Raw genomic sequence first — 19,162 nt, 5'->3', positions numbered from 1 at the left:
CTGGGCACGATATGTGGGATGTGGTGGTCTAAACAGAGAGTATGGCAGCATAATTAGAGTAGACATTTGAATAGGTGAATGCTGAGTATGGAGATATTCGGGTGTTATATGGTGTGTTGGAGATATTTGGGTGTTATGTGGCGTGTTGGAGATATTCGGGTGTTATGTGGCGTGTTGGAGATATTTGGGTGTTATGTGGCGTGTTGGAGATATTCAGGTGATATGTGGCGTGTTGGAGATATTTGGGTGTTATGTGGCATGTTGGAGATATTTGGGTGTTATGTGGCATGTTGGAGATATTTGGGTGTTATGTGGTGTGTTGGAGATATTCGGGTGTTATGTGGCGTGTTGGAGATATTTGGGTGTTATGTGGTGTGTTGGAGATATTCGGGTGTTATGTGGCGTGTTGGAGATATTCGGGTGATATGTGGTGTGTTGGAGATATTCAGGTGATATGTGGCGTGTTGGAGATATTTGGGTGTTATGTGGCGTGTTGGAGATATTCGGGTGTTATGTGGCGTGTTGGAGATATTCGGGTGTTATGTGGTGTGTTGGAGATATTCGGGTGATATATGGCGTGTTGGAGATATTTGGGTGTTACGTGGCGTGTTGGAGATATTTGGGTGTTATGTGGCGTGTTGGAGACATTTGGGTGTTATGTGGTGTGTTGGAGATATTCAGGTGATATGTGGCGTGTTGGAGATATTTGGGTGTTATGTGGCGTGTTGGAGATATTCGGGTGTTATGTGGCGTGTTGGAGATATTCGGGTGTTATGTGGCGTGTTGGAGATATTCAGGTGATATGTGGCGTGTTGGAGATATTCGGGTGTTATGTGGCGTGTTGGAGATATTTGGGTGTTATGTGGTGTGTTGGAGATATTCGGGTGTTATGTGGCGTGTTGGAGATATTTGGGTGTTATGTGGTGTGTTGGAGATATTCGGGTGATATATGGCGTGTTGGAGATATTTGGGTGTTACGTGGCGTGTTGGAGATATTTGGGTGCTATATGGCGTGTTGGAGATATTTGGGTGTTGTATGGCGTGTTGGTTGAGGTTTGTTGATGATAAAAGGAAACAGCCCTGTCATGTGAAGGTGGTCAAGGGTGAAGACTGATCTGTTGTTTTTTATGCTTTGATGAGCAACTGTTTTTTAATGCTTTTATGAAGAGTTGGTTAGCATGGTGCACACAAGTTTATGAGTTGTTTGTGTAGCAAAGAGTTGAAGGAGTTGTCTTGAGTGGCTGTATGTTCCAGAAATGTACACTGTGTAGAAAACGTCTATGGTGTTGGGAACAACAGGAGCTGAGATTAATAGTCAGCAGTATTCCACCCCACCTGCCCTTGGGAACATAGCCAGTGGGGCTTCTGCAAAATCCCTGGTTTAGGAGGCAAAGCTGGAACTGCAGGGATTCGGGCCGTGAATCTCAGATCTCAGATGTGCCACATTTTAAAGATGAAAACAATATTGATATTATATATATATATATATATATATATATATAAGCAGAACATGCCGTTTTTCATACATCGTAATGGCTTAGTTCCTTAGATGTGACATCATCAGTTTAGAACTCAAAAGGGGAAGATAGGCAGAGCTTGGTTTGGATCAGCCCTAAGTTTATCTTGAAGCTAATGCTACAGGAGCAGATACATGTATTTGCAGTATGACATTTGATCATGTTTTGACTGTTTCTGCTTATAACAATGGATGGAAGTTCCCAGGATGGATGGGGCTGCATCCACCTTCCTACACTCAAAAAATGAAAACTGATGTTTGTATATTTAAAGCAAATAAATCAAGTTGAAATAACTTGAATTTGTGATTTGTATATCTAAAGCAAATAAATCAAGTTGAAATAACTTATATTCATGAATTTCCATGTATTACTTGAAATGTTGTAGTTGAAAGAGCGTAAATAAGCCAGTAGTTCAGCCAACTAAAACCAGTCATGTAAAATGCACTAGAATGAATGATGTTTATCCAAGTTTTACAGCACTTGGTTTTCAGTTGTTAGTGCATACCTGTAACACCAGGTTTGCTGTGGTTTTTCAGGTGGTTTTCTATTTAAATGACAAAAAATCTGTCATAAGGTTTATATTTACATGTTTATTGATTGAGCCACTTATGCCACTGTGCACTTGTGCCACTTATGTGCAGGGGTGGACAGTAACGAAGTACATTTACTTGAGCGCATTTTTTGAGTATCTGTTCCATACTTGAATATCTTTTTTTCTGGAAACTTATGACTTTTACTCGACTACATTTGAAAGGCAAATATTGTACTTTTAACTCCACTACATTTCTGTGAAGATTCCCGTTACTCATTACTTTGAAGCATAGCTTTGAAGTCAGCGGATATATTTTCTTTTCTAAAAATGTGAGGCCATATTGTGTTGGTCACAGGAGAAAAATCACAGTAAACTACTCCTACACTGTCAGTCAAGTTCAAAGTGCGTGATGCATTGGATTTTTATTGATTTGCCCACCAAATTGTTGTATTGTGACCGATGTTATGTCCCAACTGGTTTTCAAGATGACTGGTTCATGTATGCGTTCATGCGCTGTGTTCGCCTAACTTTTTTCGTAGGTGGCTGTGATGTAGTGCTCACTGCTCACTTATACAATCATGTTCGCCACAGTAGATATGAGATGCGACTTGAAAATCGCGAGTAATATGTTTGTGAATGTGTGACGAATCTGGTGACAGAGGCAGACCACAACTGCTGCTGTTAACACAGTGTGTGAATGTGTACGGGATCCAGTTAGCTTGGAAACCAGTTGGGACATAACACCGGGTCCTGTGTGAATCCACCGTTGACGCATACTAATAGCTAGCGAAAATGCCGAGTTAACGTGACTGACTGAAGTCCTTTCAGAAATATATGTAAAAGCTTTCAGAAATATATGTCAAAAATCACTAAATATTCCATGGTCAGTCTATCATTTCTGCTTTTCTACACATTGAACTTGCATACTTGCTTAATCATGATTATGATGATGGTGATGATGATGATGATGATGATGATGATGGTGATGATAAAAGATTATAATAAAAAACTATAATTGTTTCGGATATATAGAACACACACACACGCACACACACACACACACTGCTAGGGCTGTGTCAGAGCACTGCCATGCTGTTTTGTGGTGGTGGGGTGGGGTGGGAGTAGGGTTGTATAAAAAAAAAAAAAAAATCAAAATGATGATGGCTGTCCTTTTGTCGATTCAAATGTGTTTCTATGCTTTGTGGCATATTCCACAAGCTTTTTATCCCACAGGTTCTACAAGCAAGTCAGTGCATTCAGTAGGTTGTTTCAGAGTCATTCGGTTCTGTAAATGCATTGTGGCAACAATACAACGATTGGTTGACATTAACAAGAAAATGTACTTAAGTATTTTTAAAAGCTCCAGTACTTTAACTCAAGTAAAAAATTAACTGAACAACTTTCACTTGTATTTGATTAATATTTGACCAGGATTATCTATATTTTGACTCAAGTAATGTGTACGTTGTGTACTTTGTCCACCTCTGCTTATATGTGTGATTTACCTCATTCAAGCGGATTTGAAATTGAATAATTGCTGCAAACACTGATTGTCATGACAAAGTAGGCTGTAAATGGTTTCAGTTAAGTCTTCAGTCTTAGCATTGACGAGTTAATGCTAGGTTAGATTCATTTGTTAAATCCATATATTCAAACTGGCAGCTGTAGTAAGTCAAGTTCATCTGACTTAATCACATTAAATTGAAGTTACAACAGTAAATTACATTCATTTCATCTCTCAATTTTGTTAGACCAACAAAATTACTTAACTTTGAAGGAACATTATTTATTTTCGTGGAAAAACTTTCCACAATTAAATTAAGTAGATGTAACATTTGCTTTTTTTCAGTGTATGACATTTAGATTAGCATAGTGACTGCATAGTGACTGAATTTTTAGTGCATGTTGTGAAGATTTGTGAACATTTTGTGTAACGTCTTCATTAAATGGCTTTTGCGCTGCTATGGACATCACCTCCATGTGATTGAAATTTGTTCTGTCCTCTTTGGTTTAACTCAGTTTGTATTTGTCAGACCAACACCATTTGTTCAAGTAAAAACTCTAAGCAGAGTTTTTACATTCAGTAAAACTGATGTTAAATCTAACACCAATGAATAATATAGTTTCTGTGAATCATGAATCATGTTTTCCACTTCTGCATGATTTTTTTGCATGTCTCCAATATATTATTTTGGTTGGGTTTATGGAGCTAGTTCACAAAAAACTGCGGGTCTCACGAGACCCAACACAAATGTCATGGTCATATGGGGCATTTTCTCACTGATGCGGGGATAGCCGGTCACAGCTGAGATTATGGGACAACTTCATGATGATACATAACATGATGTCCACAATAAAACCACTATATGAACTCTGACTGATTTAAATATGCTTGTAAGCATGTTTCTGTTCCTCATTTGATCATATTCTGATCTAATCTATGAGGCAGAAGGCTGCTGAGGGTGCAGCCACGTTCTGGGTTAAAAAATGCCCAGTGCACAGCTCTGTTTTATGTTATGTGTCTAAATGTTAGATGTGTTTTAATGTTAAGCCTTATTAGAAGAGTCTTCAGTTTATGTCCAGATTACATAAGTATAATTTCATGAAGATGACTTCTTATCAATGATAGCATTCTTCATTATGTAAGTAGTGTGGTATTTTGTGCTCTGCAGTGGGGCGTAAATGGTGTGTTCAGGAAAAGCGGGATGTTCAGCTCTCTGCCTTTGTGTACCACCTCCTCCCTACCTTCCATGGGCATGTTCACGCCAGATCTGCCATTGCGACCCAGTGCAACTCTCTGCCACGATTTCACCCCTCATCCTACCTCAGGTACCACACCGTTACTTCACAGTCAATACATACAAGAAATACCAAAATGCAGATGAACTTGCAGTGGAAATAGGGAAATATTATCTGGTTAGCAGTCCAGTAATATCTTTGTAATTGCAAAGGAACTGTGGTTTGGAGCATTTTGATTCTATATTTTTCATTTGGAAATTACTTTGCTCGTCTGAGATACCTGTAGTATTGACAAGTCTGGCACAACCTGCTATTCTTTTTCCCTTACTTTGTGGAAAAGTTCTCTCCAGGTGTTCGGCTCGCCAGGATGTGCGGCAGTGGTGCAGCAAGTCTGAAGTCCCTGGAGAAAATGAGGGGCGACAGAGCATGTCCCCTGAGTTCATGACCCTGACCAATGACACGACTCTGTCTCCAGAGTGGTGTACGATGAGGAAGAAAACAGAGGACTTGGTGAGTTAACAGGTCGAGTACTTTAGTATAATGAATACAAATAAATACAAGTATTTTGTCCTAAGATGACCTCACTGTTTTTACTCATTATTACTGATGAATTCTGTCCTCACTGTTATACCCATTATTACTGATGAATGCTGTCCTCACTGTTATATCCATTATTACTGATGAATGCTGTCCTTACTGTTATTACACATTATTACTGTTACGTTACCCTTTTTGTCCGGGGGGGTAAGGGAATGTAACAATAAATAAATGCCTAAATTAAATAAGTGAATGTCCCCAGCACTCCACAATACAACAAAAATCAGCTTTGAAAAAGTAATAATTGGATTTATTTATCAAACTTAACTGAAAACAGGAAGCGTCAACCAAAACAAAACAAAAAGACTTCAGGAGGGGGAAAGGCCAAAACAATAAATAAAACAATCTAGCTATTTGGAGTAGAATCTGACTTACCTAAAGGTAAAAAGAAAGCAAAATTAACAACACAAACTATCCTCACTCCCTAACTAACCAAAAAAACAGGAGAAAATGGTTTAAAACAAAAAGGCACCCAGCCTCCCTACGGGGTTTCCCACGCTATGAACAAAGCTATTTACAAATCTATGTACAATACAAACAATACAAAAAAAAAGAAACACATAGCAGAAAAAAAGCAAATAAAGCGAACAAAAAATTATCAACAACAACCAACAACAGCCACCACAGTCTGAGTCAGGAGAAGAAAAAAAGGTCTCTTGTGAAGAGGACAGGCTTGCTTATATCCCCTGGCCTCGTTTTCTCTCAGCCAATGGGAGTGTGGTTTGACAAATAGGCCCTCCCCTGTTTCCATGGAGCTTAACGACCTGTCGACAGGAAAGAGGGAGGAGCAGAGAGAAAGAGAGAGGACACAGCACAGTACAACAGCAACAATATACTAACGGACAACAGTAAACAAAACAAACACAAAATAAATAGATAAATACGTCTTAGGATGTAACATTACTGATGAATGATGTCCTCGCTGTTATTACACATTATTACTGATGAATGCTGTCCTCACTGTTTTTACTTCATTATTACTGATGAATGCTGTCTTCACTGTTATTACTCATTGTTACTGATGAATGTTGTGAGATCAAATAATGCTCAGTTTTTTGTTCTATAAATTTTTAGAGAGCTGTCTCACATGGACTGCCTCCTACACCCCAAGTTCATGTAAGTTCATTGTACATTGAAAAGGCCTTAGTTTTGTTGAAATGCACATTATTTATAGTGTATGAATATAATTTCTCTCCTCGCAGATGGGAGCCTGTTTCTCTAAAGTGTTCAATGGCTGTCCCCTGAAAATTCACTGTGCTGTTACTTGGGTTTTTCCTAAAACCAGAGGTAAGAATTTACAAAAATACATATTAGAGTGGTATTCCTTTATTTTAGATTTTTCATAAAATGTTCTTTAAAAATAACCACAAAAAATAAGTGGAGAAAAGAGGAAAGAGTAGAAAATCACATGCTTGGCCTCCATGTTTAGGCTCTTTAACTTCTTCATAAAGATGTTTTATGTCAGAGAAAATATCCTTTGGCATCACTGTTTGGTGCTTTTGTGCATACTGCCACGGACATCTTAAACAGAGGAACAGTGAAGATCAGCAGGTATATACTGTGTCACTTCATCCTACACGTCCATTCACGTTGTTTATACATTGTTCTCTGTCCATCCAGGACTGCACCCCCTTACAGTCCTGTACCAAGTGGTGTTATTCCTGGTTAAAACCTTAACTGGGTTTGTGCCCTGATTCCTGAAGATCTTGCTAGAATCCAGAAAGATGTGGTTTAAGATCACTAAAGATCTTGGTAGACATCTTAAGATAATGGTTAGGATCTTAAAAGATTTAAATGAGATCCCTGAAGGTTTTGGTTAGGACTCTGGTATGCACAGAAAATTTTTCATGACATTTTATTTTCTTATATAAAATTATATTTATATTTATTTATGATGCTGTTTAATTTTATTTAGAATATTTGAGGATTGTCCCATAGATTCTGAATTATCGTATTAGGATCCCTAGGCACCTATAAAGATAAAGACTGGAACCCCTTTAATAGATATGTAGATCTATTACAGAATTGTGGAAATTGTGGAAGTTGATCAGCAAGTCTTGTTAATCAGTATCTTAACAAGATTTTAAAAGGAGCTTAACAGGATCCTGAGAGGATCTGTAAAGTTTTTTCCAAGCTTTTTGCTCACATCATAATGTGGCAGTATCCACATGTTTAGAATCGTTTTTACATTTTCTGTCTAAGCTACTCTGAAAAAAGTAAGGCTGCTGAAATCACACAATTCATATGACTTAGGTTCAAATCAAATTCAAATCAAGGATTCAAATCAACAACCAAGTCAATATGCCACAAATAGGTCCTTTACTTCCACTGGTATTATCAGGATACTCCAGCATATATCATTACGTTTACCAGTAAATAAACTTAACCAACAGCCGTAAATCCTAACCATCCAAAGTTAAAAGTAAAAACAGAAATACTCTTGCTAAAATAAAAAAAAATTTACAATTTACAATTAAAAAAAAGTTTGTTAGTTTAACTCTAGTTAGAGTACTTTTTTTTAGCAAGAATACTTCTACTTTTACTTTTCCGACCCCTAGAAGCACACAAAGATATAAAGCTGCCTATGTTTGCCTATGCATTTCTGTTTCAAACCAGTCCTGTGTCAGGCCTGTTTGTGTGTGTGTGTGTTCTGGAATAGGACATTGTAAAGAAATAGTAGTATTCAAACTAAATGGGAACATGCTGTTTATATTTAAGGAGGTTTATTTTTCCCATAATAAGCAGAGCCCTAGGAAGAGAAAGCGTATCTAGTTTACATGCCATGCATTGTCGTCTTTTCTTTTTAAAAACTCAAGGGGCAGATTCCCTTTGTGTCAGCTGGCCTGAAGCCACTGTAGTCATGAGTAACTAAGGATCTTTTATTAGCCATGGATGCTGGTGCTACCTCTGTTCTTATTCTGCTTGATCTGAGTGCAGCATTTGACATGGTCAATCACACTATATTGTTTAAGCGCCTGGAAAACCAAATTGGCATTCGTGGCCTGGCGCTCTCTTGGTTTAAATCTTATCTCTCTGAGAGAAAGCAGTGTATCCACTATAATAATTTGACCTCTGAATACCATAAGCTTAACTATGGTGTTCCTCAGGAATCAGTCCTTGGCCCTCTTCTATTCTCTATTTACATGCTCCCTTTGGGTGACATTATTCATAGTTACAACATTAACTTCCATTGTTATGCTGATGAAACTCAGATTTTCTTACCTATCCAGCATAATGACCGCTCTGAATTGGCTAACCTTGAGGCATGTCTTTGTGCTATTAAGGGTTGGATGTCTTCAAATTTCCTGATGCTTAACGCAGGCAAGACTGAAATGCTGGTCATTGGTCCCCCTAAGCATCTTTTTAGTGATCTAACTCTAAATTTTGACAACTGCATCATCTCTCAAAACTCTTCAGCTAAGAACCTTTGTGTGATTTTTGACTCTAGTCTCTCGCTAGTCACTCATATCAAGAACACAACCAAAACTGCCTTTTATCACCTCCGTAACATTGCTAAAATTAGGACCTTTCTAAGTATGGCTGATGCAGAAACCATTGTTCACACATTCGTCACGTCTCGCCTCGATTACTGCAATGTTCTTTACTCTGGCCTGCCTGCCTCTAGTACCAATAGTCTTCAGCTGGTCCAGAATGCTGCTGCTAGAATTCTGACCTGAACGAAGAAGTTTGATCACATTAGCCCTGTCCTGGCTTCCCTTCATTGGCTCCCAATTCATGCAAGGGCAGATTTTAAGGTCCTCTTATTAACATATAAAATTTTACATGGGCATGCACCTTCCTACCTGTCTGGCTTAATTGCACCCTGTAACCCACCTCACACCCTGCGCTCTCAAGATTCTGGATTATTAGTCATTCCAAGAGTTAAAAAGAAGTCCGCTGGCAACCGAGCCTTTTCCTACCTCTCTCCCTTCCTTTGGAATGGTTTACCTAAAGAAATTAGAGAAGCAAACTCTCTCAATACCTTTAAAACAAAACTAAAGACTTATCTATTTTCTCGAACTTATGCATGATATAATTTTGATTTGACTTTGTTATGGACATGTAAAGCTCTTTGAGACTATAAATAGTGATATTGGGCTCTAAATAAATATTAATATTATTATTACTATTATTATTATTATTCATTTTAAATCAAAAATGCTTTGCACAGAGTGTGCGTGGACCAGAGAGTCGATATACTGTCTTCTTAATGCCCTAAGCATACCCACTTTCCCCACTGGTTCTGTCCAGTTGAATGGCACTTTAACACCATCTCTTTGTGATGATTTCTGAAGTTTTATTCCTGTCATTTTCCTGTTATTTGAGTGACAAGTAATGTTTTGCATTAATAGTTCCAACATTATTTATATATAGTTCCAATATATTAACATATATTATTTACACATGAATATTAGATACTGCCAACCTAGAAGTACATTAACATGATTTTAATGAAAATACTTTGTATTTTTGTAGACCAGTACCTTATTCTAGGCGCAGAAGAGGGTGTCTACACTCTAAACCTCAATGAGCTTCACGAGGATACTTTGGAAAAGGTAATGTCATGGTTTTCTTAGTAACTGTCACTTCAGTACATTTATGCAACATGGTATTTGGATTATTTTACTTTAACAATGGAAATTCATATGTAGATTCTCCTTTGTTCTCTCTCTGTCTTTGTCTACATTCTGTGCAGTTGCTGTCACAGAGGTGTACCTGGCTCTATGTCATGAATAATGTCTTAATGTCCATCTCTGGTGAGTAAGGGCTCAGGCTTTAAAATAAATCCACCACTGAGTGAAGTGCGTCTGATGGGCAAACACATACAAGGCCAAGCCCTCCTTATCCACGGGTTCCACATCCGCGGATTTAGCCAACTGCGGATTGAAAATATTCGGGGGGAAAAAATCCAGAAAGTTCCAAAAAGTAAAACTTGAATTTGCCACGCGCCAATATGTAGTCATTTGTTCATTTCGTTCATTGGAACTAGTGTGGTGTTGTAGCTGTCATCTGAGTGATGACAGAAAGAGCAAGAGCACAGTTCTCAAACACTAAGAGCAGCATGGTTTGCTTCACCTGGTAAAGTATAATACATAAATTCACTTTTGTGAAGCTCTTAAGCAACCTTTTGGACTGGATCCTATTAAGTTATTCAGTTGAAATAACTGATTGCCTCAATTCAAAAGTCAAAGCGTTTATTGTCATAAGCACAGTTAAATCAAGTTTTACATGTACAATGAAATTCTTAATTTACCGTCCACTCTCAATGCCATTTATCAAATAAACACGAAGTATAAGAAAGTAGAGATAAAGGAAAACAATAAAAATATATACAAATATAGCTGCAAGCAGCAATGAGGGGGCCAAGCAACTCATGGCCACCAAGTAGACAAGCAATCAGAATGACCCTGGAACAAGACCATCCATCACAGGGTGCATAGACACACTGACACCCACTCATAGCTTTTGGAGATGCCCAGACAATCCACATAGCACTCCTACGGCCTGCCATAGAAAACTAGGGGAAAAAGGATAATACCAAGATGACCATAGAACAAAATGGACAACACAGAGGGTTCAATTTCTCAACTAAGGTCCTTTAATGTGATAATTCAATGAAATATCTGCTTTTCTCCGAAGTAATTGGTATTTCAGTACATTTTTTACTTTCTTTTCTGGTATAGCACCCCCAAATGGCCAAATTTGGTGAAACTTGGTGGGTACTTAGTAATCCCCCTGGCAATGAAGCATACCACGTTTGGCATCAATCCATGCAAACATTACTGAGATGTGCTCATCTCCTGTTTTGGCAGCTTTGCCATCAAAATTCTTTGGACGACAGCGGCCATATACTTAGACCTAGCAAAATTCTTTATACAACTTTTGATCAACTACTACTCTGTAGATGATGTGTACCAAATTTGGTGGTGATAGGATCAATGGTCTAGGACGAGTTCGCCAAAGTAGGTTTTTTGGAAAATCTTGTTAGGCGGAAATTGACGCCAATGGGTGCATTTGACTCATCATGACCCAAGGATTCATGGAAAAAAAGATCACAATTCTAGGATAAAGGGTTCAAAAGTTTTAGTCAAAAATGTACCATGAAATTTGGCCTGTTGGTGGTGCTACAGGGATGTATAGATTGACCCCAAATTTTGGGCCTGGATACTTTGGCCTGGCCTCTATCAATGTGCCAAATTTCACGACTTTTTACCATACGGTTCAAGGGGCTGCCATAGACTTGCATGTGACGAAGTACAATCATAATAGTGGAACTTACTGACAATTACAATATAAAACTGGTAACAAAAGGAAGGACTAAAATTGCATGAGAACAAAGTGCAAGGACTAGTATCATTTATTATGTTTTTTTCTTTTACAAATGCATTATGCACAATATTTCCAGAGCAACAAGATTACAGACAAAATAAAAATGGGGAAAAACTGAGGCCACTCTAAAAGCAAAAGAAGCATTATAACCAAACCTTCTGTACTATGACTTTGCCTTTTTCCTGTGTGATGTTAGAACAAACAACAACAACAACAAAATCATCTAATCATCTGTTTTCATGTTCATTTCCATCTTTAAAACCATGACTTTTAAAGACATGCAGTACATTTTGCATTTTATTAAGATGGAGTTTTATTATAGTTGTATTTTTTGTTATGTATTTGACTTTTGATGATCCCATTTTCTGACTTTAGGGAAGTCTTCCCATCTTTATTCCCATAGCCTAACAGCTCTGTTTGAACAGCGTAATCACACACAGAGGAAACTGAGCCACCTGTCCCTCAACAGCCATCGCCTCAAAGAAAGAATCAGCCACAGGTGTGTGTGTGTGTGTGTGTGTGTGTGTGTGTGTGTGTGTGTGTGTGTGTGAGTCATAGTGACAACTGCTTTTCCCCTCACAGGTTAGAGCGTGCATGTGAATGTGTGAATGCATGTGTGTGTGTGTGTGTGTGTGTGTGTGTGTGTGTGTCAGTGAGTCACAGGATGGACTGTTTTTTTCCTCTATAGGAAGTGTGCAGTCACTGTAAAGATCCCAGACTCTAAAGGCTGCCGGAGGTGCAGTGTTGGTAAGTAGTCAGAGGTTTGACTAAGTTTAATTGTAGTTTAGTTAAGTTTGATTGTTGATGAATAGTCAGAGGTTTGACTAAGTTTAGTTGTATTCAGCTGCAGTTTCTTCACTCTAGTACACCACAGTTTCTTTCAGTGCCTTATCATCCTTAATTCTGGTCTTTTCATCTTTGGTGGTATTTGTAGCCTCACACTAGATTCCATAAAAGACAAAAGGTCAATCATGTTGTCATAATGAACTGTGCATAATCTTCTAAATAGAAATATTTATGTCATTACAGTTTTAAAGCAGCTCAAACGTTTTCTGAAATTTTTGGCTATACAGACAGTATTATCTTGGCAACTCATCATGAAAACACAATACACACATTACTGAACAATACTCTGGAATAGTACAAGAACAGGCAACTCAAAAGCACTCATTACTGTTTTGGTTATTGTCCTATTTTGTATTCTCCTGCATCTTACAATAATTGGTTATGGGTCAGAATATAGACCTTAAAAACAGGGGCAGATTAAGCTGTCCTCACTGCCCTGGTCCCTCAGAGATTAAAGATGCATAGACTACAAATGATGTTACTGTTCTGATCTGTTGCAAGTACAATGCAACAAACTGAGATTCTTTGTAGTTGAACATAGTTTAGTATGTTGTTTAGTTAATGTGTTTTCAGTACATCTGCAACACTACATTGCATCTTTGTCACCTTTATCTAATTTTACTGTCTTGATTTCTTTTTCTTTCTTCTGTGCTTCTCCCTCTCTGTCTCTCTCTCTCTCTCTCTCTCTCTTTCTCTCTCTCTCTCTCTCTTTTATTGTCTCTTTCTTAACACCCTCCTCCCATCCCAACAGCACGAAACCCATACACAGACAGCACGTTCTTATGTGCAGCCGTTCCATCTGGACTCATTGTGCTGCTGTGGTATGAGCCACTCCAGAAGTTTATGCATCTCAAGGTCAGCTCCTGAGGAACTTTATTGTTTTGTATTTTTTAAAATTTAATCTTTGCTCTTCATGCAGATCAGTGGTGCTTTCAGTCTGTCTGAGTAGTTGTTATGCATGACATTGATCTGAACTCAAAATTTCAAAACAATATTTTATCAAAGTTATCAGTTACTTTTCAGTATAGTTCCATCCTCCTTCAGTGCACCAAGCTAGAGTGGACCTGTGCTAAAACTGAGCCAGATAATACCACACAACATCAGTCCGTTAGCACCTGCCAGTTACCACTGTTGAGATCCAGACTGGAAAAAGTGGTGATACCCTCTGTTGAGCCAAGGTGTGATTGATGGCTAGTAGTGGATAAATTTGTTTGTAAAGGTTGTAAAAATGATTGTAAATTTGTAAGTTTGACAATTTGTTTGTCAAGCAGTTTTTCTCTTAGGTTCCAGAATGCACACTTCTTTATCTGATTTCACAGGTATAATAGTCTTCCTCTGAAAGACATCTTCAGTGCATGTGACATTACTAAGGTTGTCAGGTTTTGACAGATCCTGAGAGCAAAGGGTGCAGTGGTAACTGGAAGGCACTTGGATTGGTTTTCTAACTTGGTTTGGGCCTCTTCAACCTTTAGCATGGCAAAGAAGTTTATGCTGTAAATTTCAGACACCAAGGCCACTATGCTGTCAGTTTACCCATGCTGTGGATTTTAACCGGTCAAAGTGTCCATGACTCAAGCCAATTAAATGCATAAAATCCATAAAATCTGAGAATGCATAGTTGCCACAATGCATTTACAGAGCCTAATGACTCTGAAACGACCTTCTGAACATACTGACTTGCTTGTAGAACCTGTAGAATAAAAAGCTTGTGGAATATGCTACAAAGCCTATAGAAACGCAGTTGAATCGAATGCTTCCTCTGTAAAAGACAAGGTATAGCTTCAGTTAAATAGGCCCTTAGTTAACTCAGATTAGCCTTAAAAGGATAAACACGTCATACCGTTGTGGGTTAGGTTAATCTTACTTCTACTACATAGCAATGTCTGTAATGTGAAACAGCTGGATGACTCTCGTCACCACTTGACTGTAACTGAGCAGTGAGCACTACATCACAGCCACCCACGAAAAAAAGGTAGGCGAACATGTACAGGAAGCAGTTAGCTTGAAAACCAGTTGATTTCAAAAATCTCTGACATGGACTTAAGATATGGCCATGGGTGCTCTTGTGAGGAACCTTTATCATTATCATCTTTATCTGCAATGGTAGTAGCCATCAGTAAAACCACCGAGTTCAACTGTTAAAAAAATGCAGCACGCACTTGACTGACAGCATTGGAGTGGTTTACTGTGATTTATTTTTCTCCTGTGACAAACAGAATATGGCCTATTGCATTTTAGAAAAGAAAATTCGTCCACTGACTTTAAAGCTATGCTTCAAAGTAATGAGTAACGAAATTCTTCATAGAAATCTAGAGGAGTTAAAAGTACAATGTTTGTCTTTCGCATGTAGTAGAGTAAAAGGTATAAGTTTCCAAACAAAATAAGACTCAAGTAAAGTACAGATACTCAAAAATGTACTTAAGTACAGTACTCAAGTAAATGTACTTCGTTACTGTCCACCTCTGCTCATCAAGATGCTGCAAATGGCAGCAAGAACCGAAATGTATGATCCCTGTCACTTTCTTGTACCTGTGCATATATTGACTTGCTTATTCAGTTGCATTTTCCATGGTCTTTCCTCAGCACATTGCGGTGACTCTGCCAGAGTCACTGCCTATCTTTGAACTGCTGGTTTTAGTGTCTGAGGAGCTTCCTCAGCTCTGCGTGGGTGTCAGGACATGTGCCATGAGAACTGATGACCATCCAAATAATCAGCGGGTGCAGTTTGACATCATCCATCTCAATGACATGGCTAATTCCTGTACCCTAGGTAGGTACATGGACACCCCCATGTATGCTTACAGTCTTATTCGTAATGTCTGAGAATTGTTTGGCTGTGTATCTGCAGATAGTGATCCTGTTGGGGCAGTGCAAGTGACACAGCTTGACAGAGACTCTGTGCTCATTGCACTGGAGAGTGAGTATGCCCGAATCATTTATCATATAATGTTTTAAACAAAACAAGTCCTCCATGCAGTCCAACGGTGCTTTTCATTCACAGAGAGTGTGAAGATTGTCAATTTGCAAGGCCTGCCAAGCAAAGAACTGGCCTCTGAACTGGACTTTGACTTCCCTATTGAGACTCTAGGTGAGTCACACCAACCCTGCACTGTGCCTTTTTAAAACACGACTGTACCAGCATTGGGAGTCTGTGGTTGTTAGCCTTGTTTTGTTTTTATTTTTTAGATTATCTGATCAGACGTTTTGATGCATCCCCAGGCATATTGGGCCATTTATCAGAGCAACAACAACAATACAGTATATTGGCAAAAAATAATTTATTCATGGCTGACAATTCCATATGGCTGCAATCTTTAAGGCTTTATGAAAGCAAGGTTAGCACACACTTCCCCACACTGGGTAAAGCCACTCACCGCTGTAGCGGTGAGTAAGAATTGTATGCTATCATCAAAGGACACAGTATATTTGTAGGAGAGCAGCATTATATATATATATATATATATATATATATATATATATATATATATATATATAGAAATAACTATATAGGAATCTGACAGTTGGTGACAGAGAGAGACCCCATAAAAATGAATCTATATGTAGAATGGCAGCACTACCATACCCGACAGGTACACCTTATGAAAGGTGGTGAAATTCACACAGGTTTTATTTTTGTAAATAAAACTTGTTCCTGAAGAATGAAATATTGAAATATATTGAAAACCCTGACTTTTCCACAGTTGCATCATGATCCACAATTAGGTATGTGATAAATGCTTCTGCTTTGTATTGTGTGTATTTTCTTAGAAGTTAATGTTAATGTTCCTTAAACTGTGATACAAACCTAGACCATGATGCCATCCAATCAAACTTCAGCGCTCACCTTTCCAAAGGAAACATTTATTTCCCAAATACTCTCATCAAAAATATTAAACTACTACAGATCATTTGTTAAAATATATTTTAATTAATTTTGTTCATTTTTATTACATAGACAAAACATTTGAGTAGCCTATTTCAAGTTACTTGTAAAAAGTTATTATTATTATTATTATTATTATTATTATTATTATTATTATTATTATTACTTTTGAGCATGTAAGTATTCGAGGGTCATTGAATTTCTTAAAAAAGCCATAGTCCCAGTTTTATATTTGTTTGCATTGTTTTGTGTGTTGTGAAAACAATATTGTCATATTGTCATATCAATATGTGATATCAGCCCAGAAGAGTAAGTATGAATACAAAAGTAAAGTAAAAGTAATGCAAAAGTAAAGTTACAAATGGCAAATAAAACTCTTTTATTCTTTAGAAGAAGTAAAAAGGTATGCATTTTGCTGCAGTTTAACTGCTCTATGAAATTATTAATTTGATGACATCATTTTGAAGACATACCTTTCAGAAATTTGACTGAGGTAGAGGGTTGGGTTTACAGACTCAGTTTGACTTTGTATAATTTTAAGTCTACTATATTTGCATATTTTAAATATATTTGAATGGGAATATTTAGCCGTGCTCCATGTGCAAATTCTGATTTTGGTGTGGCTTAGGTTAAACCAAACATTGTTCTCCAGTAAAACAGTGTCCGAATCTCAACTGTCATGACCATACCACTGTATGCAGACATTCCTGTTAGTTGGCTGTGTGTCCATTAGTTGATTTTGTGTTGGTGTCTGTTCGTTGTTTGTGTGTTGGCGCATGTTAGTTGACTGTGCATTGGTGGGGTATTAGTTCACTGTGTGTTGGTGGGGTGCTGAAGTGTGTTAGTTGACTGGTTGTTGGTGGGGTGTTGATACCTGTTAGGTGACTGTGTTGGTGTTGTGCAGATGTGTGTTAATTGACTGTGTGTCGGTGGTGTGCAGATGTGTGTTAATTGACTGTGTGTTGCTAGTTGACTGTGCATTGGTGGGGTATTAGTTCACTGTGTGCTGGTGGGGTGTTGGTGTGTGTTAATTAAGTGTGTGTTGGTGTCGGTGTGTGTTAGTTGGCTGTGTGTTGGTGGGATGTTGGTGTGTATTAATTAAGTGTGTGTTGTGTCAGTGTGTTAGTTGACTGTGTGTTGGTGGGGTATTAGAGTGTGTTAGTTGACTGTATGATGGTGGGATGTTGGAGTGTGTTAGTTGACTGTGTGTTGATGGAGTGTTGGTGTGTGTTATTTAACTTTGTCTTGGTGTCACTGTGTGTTAGTTTACTGTGTTTTTGCGGGTTGTTGGTGTGTGTTAATTAAGTGTGAGTTGATGTCGGTGTGCGTTAGTTGACTGAGTTGGTGGGGTGTCGGTGGAGTGCTGTTGTGTGTCGAGCCCGACCTATATAGGATTTTTCAGACCAATACCAATTTTGATATTTGATTATTTAGAAATCCGATAATGATATATCAGCCAACATTCTTTTTTTTTTCCCTCTCAGAAACACATAACATAAACAAAGATTCTCCCTAACATTTGTTATGTGTAGTTATGTAAGAGTCCTCACCAAGATAACATGCCATAATACAGTTTAAAAGTAAACTTGTTTTATTGTCAAAAGTAGTACTTTGAACAAAGGTAAAACAAAATATATTAAATTTTTGATAAATAATGCAGTAAACTGATACAGTGAGCTAGAGTAAACGCTGCTGTTGAATGCATCTAATACTATATGACTGTAGTCGTGTCATATCAAGGATTTGCGACTTTGGGATTTCACACTACATGTTTGAAAGAGAAACTAAGTAACTGTGTGGCTACCAAGCCATGTTAGATACTTGTTCAGCTCAAGTTTATTTACGTGTCTACTCTGGTTTAATAATTTTCAATGCACCGACTGTACCTACAGACATGCAGGTCGCAGATATCTTTACCATTGCCTCATTTAGGTAGAATAAGTTAAACACTGCAGTTTAATTGCCCGTTAACCACAGCGGTCTCCCAATGATAAACATGGCATTAGCTTGCTTTGTCTGTAACCTAATTTAGCAATGGACAGCGTTATAAGTTGCTGTAAACAATATTGCCAGAGAAAATTTTTAGAAGGGACGAGGGAAAAATGACAGGATCGTTGTTTGTTTACTCGCTAGAACTACTACGCTGTTTTCTAAATAAACTTATAATCAAGTTTGTCAACAGCTTAGTCTACACCACTCAAATAACGTAACATTAAACGTAATTTTTATGTTTGACTGATTGTACCGGCTTTAACGTTACTGCAGCAAAACCAGGCATGGCCGACATAGCTCCCATATGGTTAGGATTCCTGGTTTTCACCCAGGCGGCCCGGGTTTGACTCCCGGTATGGGAAGAAGCTTTGGAACCGGCTCGATTCCCAGGACCAACATCCATGGCTGTGTGCCCTTGAGCAAGGCACTTAACCCAATGCTCCCTGGGCGCAAGGAATGCTGCCTACTGCTCCTGCGTCTGGTGTGTGTTAGTTGACTGTATGATGGTGGGGTTTTGGTATGTGTTAATTAACTGTGAGTTGGTGTCAGTGTGTGTTAGTTGACTGTGTGTTGGTGACTGTGTGTGTTATTTAGGCTGCCATAGCTAGGCCTGTTAGACAGTCATTATTGCAATTAACGCACCATGACACTCATACAGTCTCTTGCCTTACACAATTACCAATGCTTTATTTATTTATGTATATATATGAATTTATGTATGTATTT

General features: G+C 38.1%; 1 protein-coding gene across 1 annotated transcript in view; it reads left to right on the top strand.

Annotated features, from left to right (window-relative positions):
- map4k2 (mitogen-activated protein kinase kinase kinase kinase 2) overlaps positions 1 to 19,162 on the top strand; it is a 53,018-nt gene that overhangs the window by 32,115 nt on the left and 1,741 nt on the right. The window contains exons 18-29 of the mRNA XM_030780039.1: positions 4,722 to 4,878; positions 5,129 to 5,298; positions 6,460 to 6,501; positions 6,588 to 6,672; positions 9,862 to 9,941; positions 10,082 to 10,142; positions 12,091 to 12,214; positions 12,404 to 12,462; positions 13,313 to 13,416; positions 15,145 to 15,331; positions 15,410 to 15,478; positions 15,563 to 15,649. Of these exons, the coding sequence (XP_030635899.1) occupies positions 4,722 to 4,878; positions 5,129 to 5,298; positions 6,460 to 6,501; positions 6,588 to 6,672; positions 9,862 to 9,941; positions 10,082 to 10,142; positions 12,091 to 12,214; positions 12,404 to 12,462; positions 13,313 to 13,416; positions 15,145 to 15,331; positions 15,410 to 15,478; positions 15,563 to 15,649 (1,225 nt within the window). The remainder of the gene's footprint in view (positions 1 to 4,721; positions 4,879 to 5,128; positions 5,299 to 6,459; positions 6,502 to 6,587; positions 6,673 to 9,861; positions 9,942 to 10,081; positions 10,143 to 12,090; positions 12,215 to 12,403; positions 12,463 to 13,312; positions 13,417 to 15,144; positions 15,332 to 15,409; positions 15,479 to 15,562; positions 15,650 to 19,162) is intronic.

This window comes from Chanos chanos, chromosome 7 (assembly GCF_902362185.1).
Source record: "Chanos chanos chromosome 7, fChaCha1.1, whole genome shotgun sequence".
Taxonomy (NCBI): Eukaryota; Metazoa; Chordata; class Actinopteri; order Gonorynchiformes; family Chanidae; genus Chanos; species Chanos chanos.
This window is presented reverse-complemented; position numbering and strand designations above follow the sequence as displayed.